The 25,528-nt window shown below is 34.7% G+C and overlaps 1 protein-coding gene across 2 annotated transcripts in view; it reads right to left on the bottom strand.

The window, feature by feature from the left end:
* Positions 1-2,048: 2,048 nt before the first annotated feature.
* LOC107727363 (endothelial PAS domain-containing protein 1-like) overlaps positions 2,049-25,528 on the bottom strand; it is a 36,258-nt gene continuing 12,778 nt past the window's right edge. Inside the window, exons 2-17 of one of the 2 annotated variants that reach the window (XM_016537207.1) lie at positions 25,080-25,270; positions 19,312-19,463; positions 17,938-18,022; positions 15,966-16,078; positions 15,678-15,880; positions 12,025-12,131; positions 7,504-7,651; positions 7,078-7,167; positions 6,959-7,038; positions 6,017-6,207; positions 5,800-5,913; positions 4,609-5,072; positions 4,407-4,503; positions 3,365-3,449; positions 3,034-3,183; positions 2,049-2,944 (exon numbers count right to left, since the gene is read on the bottom strand). In XM_016537207.1, the coding sequence (XP_016392693.1) occupies positions 2,793-2,944; positions 3,034-3,183; positions 3,365-3,449; positions 4,407-4,503; positions 4,609-5,072; positions 5,800-5,913; positions 6,017-6,207; positions 6,959-7,038; positions 7,078-7,167; positions 7,504-7,651; positions 12,025-12,131; positions 15,678-15,880; positions 15,966-16,078; positions 17,938-18,022; positions 19,312-19,463; positions 25,080-25,270 (2,422 nt within the window). In that variant the 3' untranslated portion in view covers positions 2,049-2,792. Of the gene's footprint in view, positions 2,945-3,033; positions 3,184-3,364; positions 3,450-4,406; positions 4,504-4,608; positions 5,073-5,799; positions 5,914-6,016; positions 6,208-6,958; positions 7,168-7,503; positions 7,652-12,024; positions 12,132-15,677; positions 15,881-15,965; positions 16,079-17,937; positions 18,023-19,311; positions 19,464-25,079; positions 25,271-25,528 lie in introns of both variants that reach the window. The other variant, XM_016537206.1, reaches the window with a different exon arrangement.

Genomic DNA, 25,528 nt, shown 5'->3' with positions numbered 1-25,528 from the left:
AAAAAAAAAAAAAAAAAAAAAATATATATATATATATATATATATATATAATTTTGAGGTAAAATGTGACCAATAAAAATAAATAAATTTTCTTAATTTTTTAACTTAACTTTTTATTTACTCTCATTGTTGTAATGCAATGTTTTTAACAGTATTTATTTAAATTCATAGAACAAAATAATAAAATATTAAATAACTACTAAAAATTATGTATAAAACCATCATGTTTAAGTATTTTTTGTCTTTTTTTAAGCAGTGATAATTGGGAGAGTTTTGGGGGTAACTGTAACAAAAATAATGCAAGAAAATGTTAATAGTGCTGAAAATATGCATAATTGTCTTATTATCCTATGATATAATTGGATTTCTTTTCCTCTGGAGTGAAATATGACCTGGACATGTTTTGTGGCATTTACTCTTATGCTGAATTAGCTTTGCTTAGTTGTACACCGCCACTCTCTCCGACAGCATCTCACACAGCAACACATCTCCAGTCTGCTCACAAAACACACTATCACTTCAAAAACTGGATTGTGTGCCAAACCTCATCTTTGTACCTTTAAATCTTAGCAATGTGTCAATCTCTTTTTCACCAGGGGTTTAGATTTACATTAAAATTGAACAGAAGAAGTGCGAATATGCGTTTAAGAATCATCATCATCCATTACTACATATCGCCACAGTCGTAACCAATAGTCTTAAGAAATAATTTCGATCCTTTATGATTCAACTTTAAAGACAACTTCAAGGCAATTCAAATAAAAAGAGAGTTAATGTTATTATCCATGTATTCATATGGGTCAGACTGCATGAAGCACCATCTTTAAACAACGCAAGAAATCACTAAGATTAAACTCTTTTTAAAGATCCAATATGCTACATAACATGTCTAAAACAATTTTGTTTTATAAAAAAAAAAAAAAGATTTTCTCCAATTTTTGAACCAACTGTACTGGCCTGCCAATAATTGTAATATGCATTTGCATATTTCCAGAAAAAAATGCCAACAAGAAAAACTCGATAAGGACTCTACTGAGTAGACAAGACAAAGTACCAGGACAAATAAATGCTTAACTTTATCATCAAAGTAGAAATCTATAGTAAAAATCTTAGAGCATCTTCCTTTAAATATGTATGCTTACAGCTAAATTGACAAAAATATATGTTTTTAAAGGCAATAAACAGAGATCAGAGACAGAAACACAGTATTGCCACTAATCGAACAAAGAAAGGCACATGAATAACATGAACACTGAAAGTGGTCAGTGAGGACGAGGCATAAAGACCCCATGAAACGGCTCGCGAGCACGCTTTTCTTTCCTTTATTTACATATTTCCTGTTGAAACAGGAAGTTTTGGTTGGATTTTTTTTTCTTTATTTTTTTTACCAGGCTAACCATGATTTGCAACCATGACTGCAAAGAAAAGGACATTTTCATTTCAGAATTTGATTGAACAAATATTAAAACATTAAATATATTATCATTTTAAAGTATGTGCGACAAATATTCATTTTGTTAGCTTTTAGGAGTACACTAGCACAGTGGTTGCCAGCACAGGTGTAATTAAATAAAGCATCATTCAACTTTAATTAAAAGCAAAACTAAAAACAAAACTAAATTAAATGTTATAATTTAAATGTGTTAAATTATAATAATGCAATGTCATTTTAGTGCTTTTTTCAGTAATATTTTATTTAAATTGCTTTTTAATTTAGTAGAACTTATTATTTGTTTTGCCATGTCTGCACATCATATTAATTTAATTGCTTTTATCAATAATATTTTATTTATTCATAATAAATCAAACTGCTTTTTAAATTTAGTAGAATTTAAGGTAACACTTTACTTAAATCCTTTATGTATAATGCATTATAAAGGGTATAATGCATTGTAATTATTCATTATGTGCATTGTAATACATTACATCTTGTTGAAAATAATTACAACCGAATTTAAAATGCATAGCGTAACAATGAACTGATAAGCGTTATAATGTAGTGGTTACAATTATTTGTTAGATTGCACTATGCATTATAAATATAATGCATTATACATAAAGGCTTTAAGTAAAGTGTTACCGAATTTAACTGAATTAATTTCTCTCATATTTGTTTTGCCATGTCTGCATATCATATTCATTTTAAGGGGTTTGTTTAGAGAATACTACCTACCTAAAGCATAATAACAAGGGTCACTGTATTAGACCAGGTTGTTTTTTGTCAAATCTGGCAACCCTTCACAGTGAACGTGTTTGTGCAAGTGGAAAGACAGCAGCACATGTATAAAGAGCAGCTATTGTTAATGCTGATTGAATTATTTAATAAAACATCTTTGGAAACCACTGCATTAGTGTATACATGAGCTCCAAACTAGCCTTTTGATTTCATGGGGTCTGTAATGATGTGTCAGAGGTAGGAAAGTTAGAACAAATAAAAGAAATGAGAACATTTTAAAACAAGTAGCTTACAGTAGATTCTTTCTTGCTTTTCTTGTCTGACATTGATAGAGAAAAAAAAAGAAAATGAGTATGCTGAAAACAGCTTCGCCGAGTGATCTGACAAGCAGAGACACAACGCAACATCATTTCAACTCCTCCAAAAATACTTGTATATAATTTATGAAGATGTAGACAATAAAAATAGAATCAAAGCTACATTTGTCATGTATGCGCTCCGGTAGATATGACTGTGAGAGGGTGTTTGTGGGATGTGCTAAAGCTGGGATGGTGAGTGTGAGATGAGCGATAGGGTTTGGGGGAAAGTGGGACTGCATTTCTGTGGTGAAACCGGTCTAAGTGGCCTGGTCTAATGCTCTTAGGAGGTCACTGCCCTGCAGCAAATGAAGATTGCCTTGCAACGGGACGTTGACCTCGCAGTCGTAACGCGTCAGTTCAGGCAGAGAGTAGGTCTCGAAGGAGGCCCCGATAAGACGACTCGCGATTCCTGCAAACACAAGCGGTTCTGAGAATCAGCATCCACAGTGCATGACGTATGTACGAGCAGATGCGTGTCTGTGTCGGTTCAGAGCTCACCATCCATCTTGGAGGAAGGCTGCATGTTGAACTCTCTGTAGTTACAGCACTCTTCTCTAAAGCGCCTTGTCGCTTGTCCGGCCTGATTCCCTGAATACTGGGTCTTCCTGTGCTGGTGGTCCATGCCTCCATTAGGGGCCATGCCTTTGTCTAGATATAAACACATTTGATTAGCAATTGATATTGGATTTGTCTGCAATACAGATGCTAGACATTGATTGTTGGTGGGTGCTAAAGTGTTCTTTTGGCATGATTTACTCTGATTGGTGTAGATTTCTCTGCAGGATCATTTTTTATTATTAATAATAATAAAGCATTTTCGGTGTAATACCTGATTTTCTGTCCATAACGGCACAGCTCTCATTCCGAAGTCTCTTCCACATTGGGTGTTGTGATTTTGTGAGGGGCGGCTCATTCTAAAACATACAGAGAGCATGTGGTGACTTATAATTTAAACATAAATATCACCCAAAACAAAAAATGTAAAACTATAATTTCAAAGTGTTTCAAATGATTGGATACAGTTGATCTAATTGACATTTTTTTATGATTTTATTAAATCTTTTAAAGAGAGGTTTATGATTAAATGCTTGAAAGTTGGCCAGGTAAACACAAATTTATTTGAAAATGTATGAGTTGGAGTGGATAATGAAGGAAATGCAGCCAACAAATGTCCAGGACATCTTTCAAGCTAAAAATATAAGGTACTAAATAAAGTACTAATGAAAATTATTAGTACTAAAATAGTACTAACAAAAAATACGTAGTAGTTAAAAGTTTTCACTGGAGTGTGCGTTTGAAAAAATAAGCAAACCATGTTGTTTTATTTATTTTAATTGGTCATTATTTTCAGGACAGTAAGCAGTTAATATTTTCAATTTCTCTCTCTTTTTTACTTATTGCATTTTAATTGAAACAATATTACTGTAATACAATTACCTTCATAAGTACTTTACCATTAGGTTGGTAAGAATATTTCTAGCATAATAATAAAGACAATTTTAGAGGGTAAATATGCTAAAAAAAAAAAAAATTCCAAATGAACCAACCAAATTTCCTTTGTGAAATATAATTAATAATTATTTATTAATGTTTAGATTCTAAACAATTTATTGCATTATACACTACTGATCAAGCTAAGACCAAAGCTGCATTTATTTGATCAAAAATACAATAAATGCAGCAGCAATACTGCAAAATATTACAATTTTAAATAATGTTGTCTAGTTTAATATATTTTAAAACGTAATTTATTCCTGTGATGCAAAGTTGAATTTTCAGCATCATTACTCCAGTCTTCAGTGTCACATGATCCTTCAGAAATCATTCTAATATACTAAAAACATTAAATATAATGTTAAATATGAACAAACCATTGTCATCTGTGTGAATGAGCGCTTGAAATTGTTAGCGAGAGCAAGTCGAGCTGGACTTATATCTCTGTAGTTCTGCACAAAGTTCTCCATGGGCCTGTGAAACAAAGACAGGAATCATCCAGTGCAAATCTAAAGATAGCAGCATATGTTATTTTATAAGGCCGAACCCATATAAACACCCTGTTATATGCAGAATCACCTTTGCAAATAAGGCGGCATTCGATTTGCTGGCACAGTTTGGCAAGAGCGCTTTGCAGCTAAAGGATCCATCATTCCAGCCTTGCTGGGTAACGGAGGGTCAGGCAGCCACTGCAGATTCTGACGGCCTCCCATAGAGGACAGCGGGGTGCTGGCGGGGTCATGGTAGGGAGGCATTTGCATGGGGCCCCTGCTGTAGGGTACAGATGGCCAGGACTCCACAGAGCCTCCTTTGATGCTCTGCTTGTCCCCTCCTGAACTCATGTTGGGCTGGAAGTGGGCTGCTGAAGGGGAACTCAAGGGTTGGAAGAGGCTTGTGATGTTGCTGATGCTCTGCTGGTTGGTACCCAGGGCCCCGATCTCAGATGACGGCTCCTCCTGGCAGATGGGATTGAGCTGGAAGTCCTCACCATCCATGGGGATGTAGGGAGCCAGAGTCTCCAAGTCCAGATCACTCAGGTCAGTCTGGAAGGTCACAGGGAGAGGTCAAAGGTCAGCAAGTCTGGATTCTACATGCAACACCTGATTTTGTGTTTTTCATAATAGTTGACATTAAAAGGATCATGAGGGATCAAAATATCTCTGGATGAGATAAAAGACCTTCAAAAGAGTTTTTTTTTCTTTCAGAAATGAAAAAGGGACTGTTTTTTTTTAAACAAAAACAAAAAAGCAAAACAAAACAAAACAACACAAAACAAAACATAAAACAAACAAAAAACACTCACATCTATTTAAAATAACAAAAAACCTGACTGTTTTTTAAACAAAAAACAAAACAAAAAACTCTTATTTGTTTAAATATGTATTTGTTCAAAAGTGTTTATATATATTTGACGGGATTTACATTTCTCATGATCTTATCATACCTTTGCTTGAAAGTTTGGCAGGCAAATACAAAAAAAATGTATTTATTTATTTTATTTAATGGATGAGACTGGATTAAGAAAAGGCAGCCAACAAGTGCTCTATGTGGGAACTTTTAAATATTTTTTTGAAAATATTTAAAAATGTTTTTTTTAATTAAAATAATAATAATAATAATAATATTTTTCCTGTCATATTTAAGATTTCTTCGAGATTTTAACCAGTTATAATCTCAGTGAAATATGTACATATAAATATTAAAAAGTATGACGTACTTCATATTAAATATAAAAGCATTATTGATATTACAGTTTGGATATTTGCTAACCTCTTGGTTGCAGGGAGTCTTTGTCTCTTGTGTGTCTAAGGAAAACAGTTTCTCGGTCAGCTCCACCTTCAGGTCACTGTCTACTGAGGTGTAGTAATCTCCAGGACTGCTGGGCTGTTCAATATATAACATACTCTATGACGACATACTGTACAGTAATCAATGTTTTATGCAAACAAAATATGTGGCGATGAGAAGATGTAGTATTTGTGTTTACTGTAGAGCAGCTGCTCAGGCTGGGAGTTGTACTGCTGGCCGGCGGAGCCTGAGGCACAAAGAAAGTGCCGGCCATCTTGGACATGTCTCCAGCGTAGCTTGTCTTGTGGCCATCATGAACAGAGTGAGAGACAGCAGGAGCAACAGCAGACACTTTGCTGTACATCGGGTGCTCCTCATACTGGGGGTTACCTGAAAGAAAGAAGAATGAATTGAGCAGATGAAGATTTGTATTGTAGGTAACGAGATGACCCTGTCAGCTTGACTGATTAAAAAAAAAGGCTGCAGTTGTGTCAGTCTTACAAAACAGTAGTTGTAGCTGCTTTATACATTACGTTGGTGAGAATATTTGCTAACACGTTAATATTTTTAGTAGGGATGCACCGATACTGGTATCGGTATCGGGCCCGATACTGAGCTCCTGTACTCGTACTTGTACTCGTTAAAATGCCCCGATACCAAACGCCGATACCACACAGTATGTGATAATAAGTGCCATATTCAGACAAAGAACCACTGACAACAGACAGCAGAATGTAGTTAGATTTTATATATTAGATATTAAAGATGTCTACGAAGTATACAGTGGGTACGGACATTTCAATATGTTGATTTGTAGCTCAAGTCATATTTCATATGAACAGCATTTGAAATGGAAATCTTTTGTAACAGTATAAATGTCTTTACTGTCACTTTTGAGGAATTTAATGTGGTTTTCCTGAATTAAAGTATTAATTTTCTATGTTTATGTTTTCTTTTGACTTTGAGAAAAAGAAAGAAATACATCTATAAAACAACACTACAAAAGAAAATTGCTGTATATTCCTTGACCTCGTACAACTGTTGTGTACGTCTTATGTGCTTTCTTCCACCCTGTTCCCTAGATATTGGTACTATTGGTACATATCGGTTCAAAACTACAAAAAAAGAAGACCGTTCTCACCAAAGTCAAGAGAGATGATGGTGTCACCAGGTGTAGGTGCCAGCTGGGTGAGATCCTCAGGCTCCTCTTTGAGTTTGGTGAAGAGCATTTCTCCCCGCTCACTGCCCAGGCCCCCTTTGCTTGGACTGAAGAAACGGTTCAAGTGCTGAGGCTTGAACAGAGACTCAGTCTGGTCCATACAGAAGATCATAGACTTCTCCTCAACATCACTAAGAAAAGAGAGTCTGATAAGTACGACTGATGGCTGTACATACAACACTGCTGAGAGAGAAAGTCACAAGCATGTGCATCACCATGCCTCAAATGAGCTGTGTGAACATTCATCAGTTTCCCCCTTTGTGTTCCACAGAAAAAAATAACGGCATAAATGGTTTGGAACGACATGAGGGTGACTACATTTTTAGATGAACTATCCCTTTAAGTTGTATTTTTTGTCTTTAATTGGATTACAAGCGTCGGTGAGCAGAGAACAGAAAGTTCCAGACCGCAGATGCAGTACAAACATCACATCACAAGCTTTGTCACCTTTCATTTTTTTGCTTTACCTCAGCACGTAGTTCACGCACACAATGCACTGGGGCTGGGAGTTGCGACTGTTGTAGATGACGGTACCCTGGGTCTCCACCCACACATAGCCCCCATTCTTAGCCAACATCCTGTACTGACCGCTCACCGCCTGGCCCTTAGTGCACACTAGTGAGGGAAGAAGAGAAAATAACGTCTTGAGAACACATGCATTTCCTAAAATTGACTTATGTGCTGACATTTTGGTTTAACGGCCGGTCCAAATGTTTTCTCAGCCATTAGACATGAGGATCTCTAAGAGGGTCTTGGGTAGCTATAACATAAACCGGGACAGACAGCCGGACCCATCAACGGAAAGCTAACATAAGCAACAGGACAAACAGAGAGAGACGCAGACAATGAGGGATTGCTGATCTGAGTTTTGACAGTCCGTCTCCGTGGCACGTTCGCTCTGGACTCGGTCCAGATCTGCCGTGGGAAAGCATTGGTTTCGGGTCAAGCGGTTCACTCCCGGCCTGTGCATGCGCTGCTCTGCAGGACGGCCACGTTGCGGAAAGCCTTGCGACTTTATACGAGCGGTCGGAAAGGAAGTCGCATAGAAAGACGCAGGTTCTAAGAGGAGGCCAGTGTCCCTGTGTCAACGAGCTTGGTCCTTCCAAAGGCCCCGCTAACAATTTAAAACATTTGCATGTATTCCTTCCTACTGAGTCGTTGAAAAAATGTCCATGTTTTCTCATCCTTATGCATGGTTTTTAAAAATAGCGGGAAGATATTTTTATACATCCACTACTATTCAAAAGTTGGGTCTGCATGATGTTTTTAAAAGACCTCATCTAGGCTACATTCATTTGACACAGTAAAAACAGTAATATTGTGAAATATTTTTACAATTTCAAATAGTTATGTTCTATTTAAATATATTTTAAAATGTAATTTATTCCTGTGATGCAAAGCTGGATTTTCAGCATCATTACCTCAGCCTTCAGTGTCACATGATCCTTCAGAAACCATTCTAATATGCTGATTTGCTGCTCAAGACACATTTCTTATTGTTTTTAATGTTGGAAATGTTGTTGTGCTGATTAATATTTTTGTGGAAACCATGCATAAACATTTTGTTCAGGATTCTTTGAGAAACGTAGTTAAAAAGAACAGCATTTATTTGAAATATACATTTTTGTAAAATTATAAATGTCTTTACTGTCACATTTGATCAATTTAATGCATTCTTACTGAATAAAAGTATTTTAAAAATCCACACATTTTGAACGGTACTGTACATCCTGAACTGACTTGAGCTAAATAATGACACTATTGTCTTTCAGAGCTGCTGTTCAGCGGAATATGAATGGTCTCCACAGTTGAGTTTCCATAATTGATTCTGCTCTTTTTCCTGTTTACGTCTGTGAAGCTGCGTTGACACAGTCTGTATTGTATAAAGCGCTATAGAAGTAAAAGTGACTTGACATTCTTGTTATTTTAATTTATGAAGCAATATATATGCTACTTATAGAGCAGGTTCATATTGCCAACTAAAGTCTAAGCATTCACCATTAGTAACTGTTTGTTTTGCATAACACAATGCACAAATTTATGATTTGCTTGGCACACAGAAAGAGTTTGGTAGGGTGTTTTGCATTGAAACTTTTGTGTTTAGGTTTATTAGGTTCTTATTTAACTAATTCTCTTTGTTTTTCTTGTTTCTTTGCTTTCATATATGACAAAAAAAAGGGTTTGCAGTGGAGATGTAACCAGGTGCAAATTTTGTAATAAAACGAATGCAGAACAAAGTTTGAGTGGGGAAACAGAAAATCACTTATACAAAGAGTGCTTCTCAATGTATATGCATGTTCGCTCTGAGAAATATACAATCTATAAGACTGTCTTAAAATATAGAAATGTTTTTTTAATGGTCGTTTGATAAATGATGGAAGCTCTTAGAAAAGTTCAAGTGATTAGAAAAGAAAGAGACAAATACGTGGCAGCTCCAATCCAGATCAACACTTTTTTTCTCCTCTACACACTTTGAAAAGACTCTAATTACATGTTAACGTCACGGTGGACAGAAGCCAGTACACATCCAGCATCTGATTAGGGAGCAATCTGGGACACCTGGCCCGGCTGAAGAGCACCGTAGCGGTGTTCTTATCTCTTCTGTCACCCCTAATGGGGTTCAAAATGTCCTAATGGCTGCTCCGGTCATCCTTAATAGAACCAATCCAATAAGGCTCTTTTGAATCTTATTCATAACTCAAACATGCATGCGAAATGCAATTTGTCTCAAATGCAATTTGACTCAGGAGGGCTGGCGACCTCAGTATATATATATATTGTTGTTTGCTGTGCGTGGACAGTCTGTGTTTGTGGACCTGTGTTTGTAACCAGCACCTCTGCTTAGCAAGAAAGAGACAGATAAATGAAAGCTAAAAGGCAATTAGGTGCAGGCAGCATGTTGATAAAGTAAAAAAAAGTGAGAGGAGAGTAACTACGATTGATGTATATATTCTATGTGTTTGTTATGTTATATAAATTCAATATAATATTGAAATATAATAATAATAATAAATAATAATATTATTATTAATATTATTTAACTGAAGATATTGTTTGCAGTGTGTTTTAAGTATAGTCAGTGGATGAAGGAAAAACAGCAAACAAGTTCCCAGATATCCGACAAGTTAAAATATAGCGTTTTTTTTTGTTTAATAGTTTTTTGTCAATGCAAAATTCCCATTCTATTTATTATGAGTTTATTATTCTAAACAGTGGAAACAGTAATATTACTTTTCTCTCTTTTTTTTGTAAGAAACATTTAATTTGCAAAAAACTAAATCCATATCCAACCCCCCCACCATCAAAATTTTTAATAAAATAAAATACAAATATAAAAAAAATATATAGAAGAACTATTTAATAATGTTTAGATTAATACTGCAAAAGTTAAAAAGTTTGAGGTCAGTAAGATTTTTTAAAAAAATTTTTTAAAAGAAGTCTCTTATGCTTACCAAGGCTGCATTTATTTGATCAAAATATTACAATTTAAAGGTCCCATATTGTACACCTTTCTGGAGTTTTATTTTAGGTTTTGATGTCCTTAAGAATATATATTTGCGGTATAAGTACCAAAAACCATCTCAATATATTTTTACAGCTCCTTTCTCAGGAGCTCTGCTGAGAACAGGTCGATTTTGGCCTGTCTAATTAATATTCATGAGCCTTTCTTCTGATTGGCCTGTTGTTTTCTGAGTGACGCACGGCCAGGCCAACCACAGGTAACTAGGGTCAGCCGACATCACAGCGCTAGCTGGAGGCACTGTGGGCGGTGCTCGGGGTGGTGACTGAAGGCTGTGTAGTTCTGACGTCAACTTTTTACGGAAGTCACAACGGTTCGTGAAAAATAGCTAGAACTTTAAGCAGGCTGTGTGCAGTTTACTGTGGACTGACTGTTTTGAAACTTATATGGTAGTTAAATAGCCCCTAGACCTCAGTAATCGTGAAAAAAGCCAGGAAATTTCAGTTTTGACAATATGGGACCTTTAAATGAACTGCTTTCCATTTCCATACTGTTTTTTTTTATTTGAATATATTTTAAAATGAATTTTATTCCTGTGATCAAAGCTGAATTTACAGCATCATTATTCCAGTCTTCAGAAATCCTTCTAATAGGCTGATTAACTGCTCAAGACACGTTTCATATTATTATCGATGTTGAAAACAGTTGATATTTTTGTGAAAACTATGATACAAACAATATGATACAAATATTTTAAATGTAAATCTTTTGAAAATTATAAATGTCTTTACGGTCACTTTTGATCAATTTAATGCATCCTTGCGGAATAAAAAGTACTAATTTCTAAAACGATTGACAGGCAAAGACCATTTCTGATTGGCTAAGAAAGTGTGCGCCATTTTTTTCTTTTTTACAATCTGGACACCTATTTCAGTAATATCTGTCATGTAGTAGGAACAGTTTATGCATGTTATTCTGATTAAACTGCTTTTCAACAAAAGGTTTAATTAGACAATGCACAATGAATGGGATTCAGGGTATTATGAGACCACTGGGAAAAGAGGTCAATACCTTTATGCATTCAGAAAGAAAGCAAGTGCGAATGTGTATGCGTGTGTGTGTCTGTGTATGTACATATAGACATGTAGCTGTGAAGTAGCAGATATCAGATAGCAGTTGCACACAGAGCGTGTGTTTAAGGCTGACTTGTTCTGTGTTGAAGGGTTGAAACAGTAAACCTCGCCACCTGTGCTGACCTGATCCACCGCTCTTTCTCAGAAGCCGACCCCAGCTCCTGCTTTCTAACCACACTCTCTAATCCTCTTCTCATGGCACTGCTTGATGCACGCAATGGCAAGGCGATGTTAGGAGTGTGTGTTGAGTGTAGCAGTCATATGATTATACATGTGGATGTGATTTTCTTTTCTTAAATATGGTCAATTATTTCCTAATAACACATGCTTGAAGTGTGAAAGAGAGAAAAGGTTTCCGGTCATCTCACACAAGGGTGCAAATGAATGACACGTACGGTTCTGGTGGCTTTTGGTGACGCTGTCGGAGTCCAGAGCATGATAGAACTCATACGCAGACCGGCCCAGAAGATCTTCAGGACTGTAACCCATCAACTCAGTAACTCTGGAAAAAGTGTGAGAGGCAATTAACATTACAAACACACACACATTAACACACACACAATTGCACAAAAGCTCTCAGCTATTTTCTTTGATCTGCACAAGCTTAGTATTTTTAAGCCAATTTAATAATGATCCATTTCATGTGATTTGTTTGGCTGATATCAAGAATTGGAGTTTCAGAGACCTTGTGTTTGCTGAGGGTGAATATTTAGAATTTATGAGCCATAATCTAACATTATATATTTAAAATCTCTTTACTTTAAAGGATAATATATGACAGAACACTGAAAATATGATTTTTCAAAATTGTAAATAAAGATTACTGGAGTAAGATTTATTAAAAAAATACCATTTCAAATTTTACACTTTAAAATTTTGTTTAATTGAATGTGTTACTTGCAATTTCTATGTCATGTATTAAATTTACTAGCAATTTCAGATTTTTTTCAGGGTAGACTGAGAAAATTTGGAACTGGCCATTTTAAATTTATAATATTTAGTAATATTATCAATTTAACTGAACAAAATGTAGACCAAATAACCATAATGATGCTATCCTCCTCTATAGCCGCTTTACTGAAATTGAATTCATTTCATAATTGATGAATTTTACATTATAAAATACACAATAATTGTCGTTAATTGTGACGACATTAAATATTACATTAAACATGCTGAAGGGAAAGTGAGCTCTATACTAACAGCTATCATAACTATCCTATAAATATCCAAGTAAATCAATATAAAATATAATACAATTAATTATTTTTAATAAAATAGTTTTGACAGAAAAATTGCTTGGTAAACCACACTAAAAGTCATTGCTAATAATAATAATAATAATAAAATAACAACTACGAAAAAATTGTCTCATTATGTAAAACTAATTTATTTCTACATTACAGATCTAGTTACTGTGATAATGTGTTTAAGCCCTCTCCACTGTCATTTTGTGTAATGGTTATGTGATTTTGTGTAATGAATGTGACATGAGTATTATTTAGTTCTGAAAGTGTGTTTAGTGCATTGAGTTGATCCTTGTACTGAAGTTACATAACAGCAGACAGCTGCAGATCACTGACTCTGTATGCAGGAGTGTGTGAGTGTGTGTGTGTGTGTCTGCAGGCCTCGGTTCATTAAAGAGCCTTCTATTCACCAGTCATTGAACTAACCACATCTGAGCTGATGAGGCACAAACACACACACAGACACACATAGACACAGGTTTGTTTTTGTGAATTGTGGGGACATTCCATAGGCGTAATGATTTTTATACTGTACAAACCGTATTTTCTATCGCCCTACACCTAAACCTACCCCTTACAGGAAACTTTCTGCATTTTTAGATTTTCAAAAAAACTCATTCTGAATGATTTATAAGCCTTTTGAAATATGGGGACACTCAAAATGTCCTCATAAATCACCTTCTCGTTGTAATACCTGTTATACCCATGTCGTTATGCAAATTTGTGTCCTCATAAATCACAAGCACGCACACACACGCACGCACACGCACACACACACACACACACAGTATAGGGGCTGGGGTGGATCTGAGCCAATGGCTGAGCAAAGTCTGCACCGATCAAAAGGCAGTGTTTTGTTTTTGTTTGTTTTTTTTGAGAAAAATGAGAAAAACTGAGAAATGAGAAAAATCAATAAGAAAAACTAAGCAAACACAATTTTGAAATACACAGAGGTTGTTTAATGAAGGCCTTGGACCCCATCTTAGATCTTTCCATAGACACTCTGCTCCAAAAATTAAATAATCATGATTCAGACCAATCTTCTCTGAATCTGTGTGAGCTGACATCACAATAATGACCAGAATTACCATTGGATGGGAGCTGGAATACATTAAATGACCCTACTTTTCTCTTATTCTGCAAGGTGACATAAGTCTCTTGTAGAAAGCAGGGCACGCTTTCAACATCTACTGAGGACAGCATTTTAGCAATCATTACATCCATTAAACATGTCTCATCTGGTCTTTAATGTAATGTTTTTCCCTTTTTTTCTTTTTTTCTCATGCAGGCTTCAACGAAAAACCAGCCATTTTCCATGTATGCAGGTCAATGACATGACACTATATTTCTGATATCTATTATCAGTTAATTTAACATTAAAAACATTGTTACCTTAAAAAAAAAGTGTTTGGAGTGGTTCTCACAATTTTTTAATTATCATATTTCATATGAATTTTATATTAAATATATTTTACATTCAATGTATATATTATTCAGATACTAATATAGTATGTTATTCTGAATCTCTGGTGTTTGTTAAACACTGTGCTGTATATTCTCTAACTTCATTAGCAGGGAAGCAGGTTTAGAGCTGTGGTCTGGTGTGGAGATTATTGGGTGGAGACATTAATCACAGAAAACATGACGGCGAACACTTTGAACCGTGTGTGCACTGTGTGGAGAACAGCGAGTTCTTTGTCAGAGGAGACAAGAGGAAATGTTACGGTGTAAACGATGGTTTAATGATGCCACTGGGAGTCACTTATTTCCACTACGCCACTGCTTGTTTGGGCATGGAGTGTCAACCACATTTCATTTACCCAATTAAGTGTCATTTCAAGTAGTGCCCATTCACATATTCACCCTGCTGCTGCTGCGGACCTTTATATTTTGACTCATTTGCTTTAAAGACATTTTCTTCCTACTACCAGCGTTGTTATTGTTAACTAAGCCTTTAAGTTTTTAAAAAAAATTGAAATAAAGCTGAAATAAAATAAAATATACATAAAACATTTGATTTAAATGTTGTCTTGGCAACTAATTGAAATAAAATAAGTTTAGGTCGAAGTAAAATGACTAAAAATGAAACTAAAATATAAATACAAAATAATAAATATAAAAATAAGTATTAAATAATAATAATAAAATAATAAAAATGACAAAAGCACATAACAAATATACTAAAATTTAAATGAAAACTGAAAATATAAAGGTTAATTCAAAGTATTTATAACTGCTATAACAGCAAACAGCAAAAAAGCTAAATTAAAAATAAAATAAATAAAAATAAATAATATTCTATCTATCTATCTATCTATCTATCTATCTATACAGAGAGAGAGAGAGAGAGGGTTTGTTTATTAATTTATTATTTATTTATTTAGTTAAATGTTAAAAATGTTATGCAACGAAATGTTATGGTAGAACTTTAAAAATGTTTTATTTTATTTCCCATTTTATTTGTCATTTTTATTTTATATTAATAAACTAACAGATTTATATTTTGCTTACTTTTAATCATTTTGATTATTTAATGTTTATTTATAAAAAATAAAATCACACAAAACAGGGATTTTAATTGATTAAACATTCAGAGTTTCAAATATGGTAAACCTCATAAACTGAAAAGAAAAGAAAAAGCTTATATTCAGTTTTATTTTATTTTATTATTTGATGACTATCCTCTATTGATGATGTCTAGTATCAGAACGGTCAACAGGATCGATGTTAATGAGTCTCAACTGACAATACAATTCTTATGCTGCACACTTACTCCTGAACGTGGGTTTGTGTGTTTGTACCTGTCATCACAGTAAGTAAACTTCATGTCCATGCTGTGGCGACTCAGGAAGGTCTTGCTGTCGAGCGGCGTGTCGATGTTTGATGGATGGGCGATGGGCTCACACATCATGACCACACAGGAGAGCGGCGGCTCTTTAAATCCACACAGCACTCGTGCAGGACAGCCGTTACACACCTTCAGGTGCCCTGTGCAGTGCAGCACCTGAAAGAACAACCGGCACCTTTATTAGCTACACGACCGACGTCTGACTCCAGGTCAGCACTTATGGTAAAGAGAACTTATTCACCTTCCAGCTGGCTGACTTGAGGTTGACGGTGCGCCCGCGATTCGTGACTGTGCATTTCATTCTCATGAAGAAATCCCTCTCTGTGCTCAGCTCCTTGCCTTTCTTTCCCATGCCTGCAGATTAACACACACACAGACACAGACACAGACACACACACACACACACACACACACACAGAGAAACGTAAAGAGCGTCTTCAGTTTAGACATGGGCCAAAAATCCCAGGAAAACATTCCTAGCATTCTCCTTCCGTGCAAACGGAAGCCTAAACTCAACACAAATATTTTTTCTTTGCTTATCAAATTCCAAAAGATCTTACAGCACTTTCAGCTTTCGATATTATCACTTTTATAAAAATAAATGTGTAAGCTAAAACCAGAATTACAAGCTGAAGTAAAATATGACTGTTTGAACAGTTAATGCATGTCTTGTTCTTAGCGAACAGTTTGCCATTAGGCTTTCCCTCATGTTTTGCACAGAAGTGACCAGTGTTCAAAGAACAGTTTGTGTTCCACAGAAGAAAGAAAGTCATTCAGGATTGAAACGCATTGAGGTTGAGTAAATGAGGATCAATTTTCATTTTTGGGTAAACCTTACCTTAACAGACCCCCCACCCCCATTTTTTCTAAGTGTTTTATTTTATTTTATTACCATTTTTTATTCCATTATAATGGTTTAATTTTTTTAGGGCCTTATGAAATCACTTTTATTTATTTATGTATTTAAAATAATTGAAAATCTTAAATAATTAAAAAACAATAATAAAAAAAGTTTTTTTTTTTTTTTGTAGATTCCATTCTTTTCTGTTGTAATTTTTGGGGGGATTCCATTTTAATGGTTTCATTTAAATTTCAGTAATCAAAAAGCATGTCTAAATAATTGAAATAATTAAACGTATACAATTTAACAACAAATTATTAAAGAAAAATTACATTTATAGGGCCCTCTAAAATCAATTTTATTTTTTCCCAAATTATGCTTTTTAATTTATCTGGAGTCTGTTTCAATGAATATAATTAAAGGTTAATAATAAAAAAAAATAACTAATGAATTGGATTTTTTTTTAATAGGAAACGTTTTCTTCGTTTTTCCAGAAATTGTGTTGTCGTCTTAATTTACAATTTTTCCAGATTTATGATTTAAAACAAATTTACCATCAAAAACAGTGGTTATCAAATAAACATGACTATTTTAATTAATGTTTTCAAATGCAATCAAATGAATATGTAACAATTCCCAATGAAGAGCATTATGCGAGCGGTGTCTTGTTTTGGATACACGACACAGGTGACCACCTGACCCTCTCAACAGCTCGTTTTATTACAGTGAAGGAGGCAACCACCTGAAATAGCACAATGAAACTTGACCTTAAGAGGTGAGAGGTTATAAGAGGCATGCAAAGAGCGGTCTGAAGTGTCGAGGTCAAATAAAGGAGACGCAGAATAAAAGGGGAAGGGGCTATGGGTGCATGTTTTTCAAGGCATGATTGTTATTTCTTCAAATAACCAATCCTCTCCTACGAAGCCATGTGTTTTCTTTACATTAGGCCTTACATACTTGTTTTGGGATTTCTGAAAGTCTGTTTGCAGAAGCGATAAGAAAGTTTCTTGAGAGCCTCCAGCTCCTCTTTCTCTACGGCTAAAACCACTACAGCCCAATTCATCTTCATAAGAAAAAAGCCCATAAGAAAGCATGTGAAGTGAATTTTACACCAACCAAGTTTTGAATGTTAATGCTTTCACATGCTTTTTGTAGGCAATTCAGAGTTTGCATTGAAACTTGCGATTCACGTACATGCACTCAATGTTAGTGCGATCATGTTTTCAGCTGATTACATGCAGATTTTCCCTCGAAAACATCAGAGCAATATAACGGATTCCTCTCTGTTTTTCTCTAGGCTGTTCTCTGGCATTCTCACATGCTTTGTCTACATATAGCAGGATTTGAAGCTGAATACACTGAAGTGACATACCGGCTTTGAGGCTGAGGTTCTCGCGGATCTCCTCGTGGTCACAGGGGTGAGTGAAATCAAAGATGCTGTGCCCTGTGAGTTCCACCTACAGAGAAAGACATGCAGCTGCTGTCACTGCATTATATGTGAAACTATCCGTTTTTCAGAACAGGTGAATCTCATGCAATCTGTCATTACAGTATATTACACTACCATTCAAAGCTTTGGGATTTTTAGTTTTTTTTTTTTTTTAAAGAAATTAATACTTTTATTTAGCAAGAATGCATTAAATTGATCAGAAGTGACAGTAAAGACTTTTCTAATGTTACAAAAGATTTCTATTTCAAATAAAAGCTGCTTATTTAAACTTTGCATTCTTCAAAGAATCTTTAAGAAAGGATCATGTATAGTTTCTTCACAGTACTTCATAAACAATATAATAATAATAATAATAATAGCGTTTCTTGAGCAGTAAAACAGCATCATGTGACACTGAATAAATCCCAGAAATAAATGAAAATTTAAAATATATTAAAATAGAAAATAGTTATGTTAGATTGTAATAATATTTCACAATATTACTGTTTTTATTTTTACTTTTTTATGCAGCCTTGGTGAGCATAAGAGACTTCCTTCAAGTATTAAAAATTTTTTACCGACCTCAAATGTTTGAATAATAGTGTATATAAGATGAATTATATTTTGCATAAAGAAAACGAATCCTGTTTTAGAACCATTATGATTAAGAAACGATTTAGATTATTTTCATGACCATTTCCCCCAAAATTCCCAATATCTTAATGTTTCTTGTGATTCTCTTTTTCAAGGTCCTCATTTAATTCCTATTACTGTAATACAGCAAATGCTACCATAATTTTATGCTACCATATTTAATGCCATCATAATGCTGCCACTTTTTTATATAATATACCACTACTTATTTTACATTACTGAGGATATTAAGCATTACGTATATGCACTTTTTTTGTGTGTAGTAAAATGTGACCTGGACATGTTCTTGTGATACACAAAGGCTATGGATCTTTAATCTTTATCATAATAGCAATTTATCAGATAACAAATAGATAACGGGCCACAGTTCTACAAAACAGCAGCCATGTGTAAGGAAGCAATTGGCAGACATGAGATAAGTCCAAGAGCTTCTGCAAGGGTACAAAAAAAGTGACACATCCTTCCTCCCATACAGTGCTTGAAGGAAACGGGTTTGTGCTGTGGTTAATAATGGCATCTCGTCTGCATATGATTAAGTGAACCCAGAGGAAACTAATGCTGAACAGACAAACAGCTAATAATAACAGGACTAAAGGTGAGAGTATCTGTCTGGATAGTGATTCATTTCACTGCGTACGTTATTGGGCCCGCGTTCGTACTCACCTGTGTGAGACCCAGGAATTTGTTGATGTTCTCTGACAAGAAGATCATGTCTCCGTCTGATGTTACCACGCTAATGAAGCCGCCCAGTGACTTCAGATACCAACTGTCCATCAGTCTGTCTACGTCTGTCTTCTCTGTGGCAGTAGCACCGGCTGCAACGGGGCACAAACACGAGAGTTTGAGAATGCATGTGTGCATGTGAGTGTGCGCACACTCGCTAGTCATGTTCTGGCTCTTAAGTCCCTGGCGGATGTCCAAAATAAACAACAGCAACTTCATCCTGCTACTCCGAACCCTCCCAACAACACTGACCTCCCTTCTGTCACTGCCCTCAGCTCCACACACACAAACCAAATACCCACATATAATGACACACAGACACCCACAATGCCCTGCTGTTTGACAGCACTAAATCTGTGCAGTCTTTCAATTTAAAGAGACAAACGCCAGCTGTTATGTGGAAAACCCACATCTGTGAGAAACGTATGGGAAGGGGCCAATATTTGTGGTCATGCTTCTCTGAAGATGGAAAAATACATAAACTTATGCAAGGCAATGTAAAGATACAGTATATAGGTAGCGCACTCTTTAATGCATGCACGTTCGACTTCTGATGCATAAAGTATTAAATAATACAGTGGGGTCCAAAAAATTGAGACCACATTATTTTAAAGTAGTATATATATATATATATATATATATAATTATTTTATTTTACAACTTGAAAATGACAAAATAGGCAAGACATTTATAAATCAAGTCAAAGAAAGAACTGCATTGCTAACTAGTAGACCCTGCTGTATATATTATACATGGTAATATATAACTAATTGCACAATAAAACAAATAGTTGATTAAGTCAAGTGAGCATTTGGAAAAACCAAAATTCCCACTCGGTTGGTGATACCACCACTGAAATATGGATGGGGTGCCAGACTTTGGTCGAGTCCTGCAGTATATCTGGCAGAGCTTCAAGAGGGAGGTGGACTGGACAAGAAATGGAGAACAGAGCGGCTCCACGCTGGGGGGTCGGAAGCCTGTGATTGCTCCAGTGTGCTTCCTCCAGATAAGAAACTTTCTCAAGGCCCATTGAGAGCCCAGGGCTGGATTTGGGCCGAGCCTAGAGACTGCGGCCCCAGGAGAATTAGAGTTACGTCTTTGAAGGGTTCTTGCCCTGCGGCTTTTATTCTGAGATGAAACAAAACTGCACCCAAATTTTGGGTTTCAGAAATTGATCATCTGGAAGAGAAGTCTACTAATCTGAATTCATCTGCTGCCGACAGACATGCGTCTACAAGCGCATATGATCACCTGGGCTAGAAACATTGATATTGACTACTGATATCTCAAGGTCATGCAGAACATCTGACAACATTTTTGCCCATCAAGATTACAGGATGTTTTGCTTTACATAATATGTGCTAAAGGTAATGGGTGTTGTTAATAATGTAAAGCAAAATGAAACAAAAACAAACAAACTAAAAACACAACACAACAGAAAAACAAAACAAACAAAAAAAGCTAAAAGCACAATCCAAAACAAAACACTTTAAAAACAAACAAAAACCCACAAAACATAACGCACCAAAAAACATTTATATAAACACTAAAAAAAAAAAACACACAACACCCAAAACAAAAATGACCCAAACACAAAACAACCCAAAACAAAATATTTAAACACAATAAACAAACAAACAAGCACACACACACACACATAAAACAAAATAAAATGAATATATAAATAAATACAAATCATGACTTGAAATAAAATAAATGTAAAATTAAATAAAATAAAATATAAAAAAAACACATTTTCATTTAGTTTAACCTAAAGTGCTAAAATAACTAAAACGAACAAATAAAAGCAAAAAAAAAAAAAACTGTATAGACAAAACAAAATGAATTATACTAACTAAAATTAGTCAAAACAGAAAATATAAAACTAAAATATAATTCAAAATATTAAGAAAAATTATAGTATATCAATGATACTAATATAACAATGGCGCACAATTTTATGAATACATCCTGAAAACAAATACATAAAATAAAAACAAACAAAGAAACAAAACAACACAAATGACCCAAACACAAAACACAACCCAAAACAAAATACATAAACACAATAAGCAAACAAAAAACACACACACAAAAAAAACTAATAAAATGACCCCCCCCCACAAAAAACCACACAACACAGCACACACACACAACCCAAACAAAACACAAACACAATAAATAAACAAAACACAAAAAACTCAAAACACACACAAAACAAACGCATGCAAAACACAACCCAAAACAAAACACAACACACACACACACACACACCACAAAATAGCAGAAAACAAAACACAGTTAGACCCAAAAACAAAACACAACCCAAAACAAAATGTATATTAAAAAAAAACACTAAACAAAATAAAAAACAAACGAAACCAAAACAAAACGTTACAAAACAAAACCAAAACAAAACAAAAAGCTTACAGAAACTTGTTTTGACATACATCTACAGACCTCTGAACTCTGAACAGAATGAACTGGAGGAAATGGTATCTTGGAGCTTCTTACTGATAAACATGCCCACAACTCTCTCTGCATATAGTTTTCACGCTTAAAATGACATACAGTCCACAATGACAGGAAACCATCATGTTTTGAGTCTGTAAAGTATCATAATTGTAGCAGCAGCAGCAGCGGTGAGTCATTGATTTCAACAAGATTACATAGATTATTTCATAACATATTTTTTCGAGCCGCCCATGAACGAAAAGAGCAAATCAGTTGTAAGCATCAGTGCATAGGGACTGGGGATCTTATGTAAAAGGTGTTTCCCATGCACCCTCAGCATGAGTAGGGTGATGGCGGGAGGAGGAGGAGGAGGGATGGATGGATGGATGTGTGGCGCCAGGGTTGGCCTGTGTTTTGGTTGGCCTGAGATGGAGAGCGCCAGCCTTAAAGAAATCACCAATCATGCTTCCAGCACACAACTCACAGACCTGCTGATAACACTATCTGATGTGTCATCTCGTACTGACAGGGCTGCTTTTCAATGTCTCTTTCCCCTCCCTCCCTCCCTCTTTCCATTTCTGCATGTAGCATGAACATGAGAACTGTTCAAAGTCTTTCAATTGCTCCGAACTGAGGTCGATTCTGCGTTCTGACTGGGTACTAATTGTGTTCCCTGTCCTCTTTAGTGTCTGTGAAACACAAAATGGAATGTCGAATGCAGGGGCTCCTTTGTCCAGCTTCCGGAGATTCTAATTTTATAATAAAGACACACACAATACGAACGTACTCACATCCTCTCGCCGTACCTGCTCTGGTCTAAGAAACTTTCACAAGATCTGGAGCGGAGCATTCGGTCATCATATACTCACCCTCATGTCGTCCAAACCCAATATGATTTTCACAAAAGAGAATATTTTGCATAATGTTTTCATGAGATTTGAATGCTATAGTGGAGGGAAATATTTTCAGCAATAAATTCACAATTAAATTATTATTATTATTGAATTATTTTTATTAACTAAATAAATGTAACGAAATAAATCTAAATAAAAATATTTTTTATTAAATAAATCAATTAATTAATATATAAATAAGCAAAATTAATCATTACTTGAAAAATGTTAAAATAAAATATTTAGGAAAAAAAAAAACAACTCACATTCACATTTTCATTTAGTTTAACCTGAAGTGCAAAAAAAAAAGACTAAAACTAATAAACAATTATTGCTATAAAAAAAAACTAAAAAAAAAACTATATAAACAAAGCAAAATTACTTATACTAACTAAAATTACAGTAAAAACAGAAAATATAAAAGGAAAATCTAATTCAAAATATTAAGAAAAACTATAGTACATCAATGATACTAATATAACAATGGCACAATTTTTATGGACTACTTTATGATACTTTTATGTTGCTTTTATGTGCATTATACAGCCTGAATCACAATCCAGGAGAAAAGAGCACTGTCAACATTATGCTAAACTTCTCCTTTTGCTTTCCCTGAAAGCAAGCAAACCATAATTGTCCAGAAAAACATGAGGGAAGAAAATAATAGCACTCAAATCACTTTTACGTGAACGGTCCCTTTAACACTCACACACATTCATATCTCTTGAAGCTTGCCGTATCCATTATTAAACGTACTCTGTAGGTTTGCATTAAATTGTTGTATTCGTCACATGCTGTCTTTGATTTGTTATATTAGCACCAACAGCTAAACATAATTAACCCAGACATCGTTGCAGCAGGTCCAATATTCACTAACGCAATTATGTCCTTACATAAAGCGCCTCCTCATTTGTATAATACAGCAGTAACTTTAATGCAGTCTGACATCACGACTAAAACATTTCCTCATAACAGTGCAGTGCTAATGACAGTGAACCCAGATAAGAGATCAAACTAGAGCTTTAGAATCTGATTATCAGCCGAGTGTGTATTTGCCACACAGCTCTTTCTTTGACATGACGTCAAGTAGAGTCGCATGGTTTGTGATGTTGTACTAACACAGGAGTCACCATGTGATGATAACCTTTATCAAATTGCAAATATAACTCTACAAAAACAGCAGAATGAACAGCACCAGTCAATGCAGTAATAGGATTTTGCTCCATGTTTTGTTATCCACCAGATTTGATTATGAAAATATTGCTTTACTGATATAAAATAACAAAACAATATATGTATCCTACATTATAATAGTTATATGTTAACAATTCAATGATTAATTCTTAATACTATTCATTTTGAATCTAAATGCTTGAAATTATACCTTTGTAGATAAATATTTATGCATGTAAAGTTGTATGTATGCAATTTTATAATAATAATAATAATAATAATAAGTTATTATTATTATCATCATCATTATTATTTTGTGGTTAAGTCGTAACACATAGTAAATTAAAAGCATTTTCAGAATATTTTCAGTACTAGTGATGCAAAAATATTAGAAGTATGGCTGAAACAGATCATTTATCATTTTTTTCATGCTTTGGCTGCTAACTGATAAATGGCAGATATTAAAAATCTTAAAATGTAATGTGCATTAAAACTAAAATCAATAGGTTTTGTCAGTGCCAAATTGCCAAATCAATACTATAATAATAATAATAATAATAATAATTACAGCAACAACAACTTTATTTATTTGTTTGTTTTTTTTGTATGAGTTTGTTTGTTTGTTTGTTTGGACTATTGATGCACGAATATTAAAATTATGGCTGAAACATATTATTTTCATGTTTTGGCTGCTAACTGATAAATGGCAGATATTAAACATTTACAAAATGTAATGCCAATTAAAACTAAAATCAATAGGTTTTGTCAATGCCAAATCAATACTATAATGTCCAATAATAATAATAATAATAATAATAATAATATTAAATGAAAATAATAATATTTTAATTAATTTATCCACTTGTTTGTATGAGTTTGACCACATAGTGAAAGAAAAGCATGTCAATGTCTTCATAACTAGGGATGCACAAATATAAAAATTATGGCTAATGCAGATAAAATGATCATTATTTGGCTGATAAACGGTAGATTTAAAGCCAGATTTATTGAAAATCTATAATATTTTGTCTCAAAAATAGAGTGCACTAAAGCTGAAATCAATCGTTTTTTTCGATGCTGTGATGTCCAAACTTTTGCATGTATTTCAAATGTAATAATCTAATATATGTTGATGTGTGTGTTTTTTAATACCCAGTCCAGTTCACATGTGGATGAGTGAGTGTGTACCTGAGGTGAGGAGTTTGCGTGTCCGCAGGTAGCTGATGGCCAGTCTCATGATGGAGGCTTTATCCAGATGTGAGCTGATGCTGTGTGGGAGAGGCAGCTGGCGGGCCACTTCATAAAACACCTCCGTCTCCTTACTGCGCCTGCAGCGCGCCGCGTCTCGAGATTTCTCCTTACGCCGCTCTGAGCTGCACCTACAACACACAGCAACAGGGAAATAACGGCTGAATTAATTTATTTCTTAATTTATTAATTTAACACTTATTTCTTGTGTGTATAAAATCTAAGAAAATAGTGAAATTGTATTGTGCAACATGCAGATACTTCCACAGATGAAAAAAAAAAAATTCGGAGGACAAAATGGCAAAGAAAAGCTTGTAAAGACCTAAACACAGGTACGCCGTTTACTCTTGTGTTTCCTCCTAAAATCTGGTCTTTTTTTTTTTTTTTTT

This window comes from Sinocyclocheilus rhinocerous, unplaced genomic scaffold (assembly GCF_001515625.1).
Source record: "Sinocyclocheilus rhinocerous isolate Xijiao unplaced genomic scaffold, SAMN03320098_v1.1 scaffold756, whole genome shotgun sequence".
Classification (NCBI taxonomy): domain Eukaryota; kingdom Metazoa; phylum Chordata; class Actinopteri; order Cypriniformes; family Cyprinidae; genus Sinocyclocheilus; species Sinocyclocheilus rhinocerous.
The sequence above is the reverse complement of the archived record's forward strand: the minus strand, read 5'-3'. Positions and strand labels throughout refer to the sequence as shown.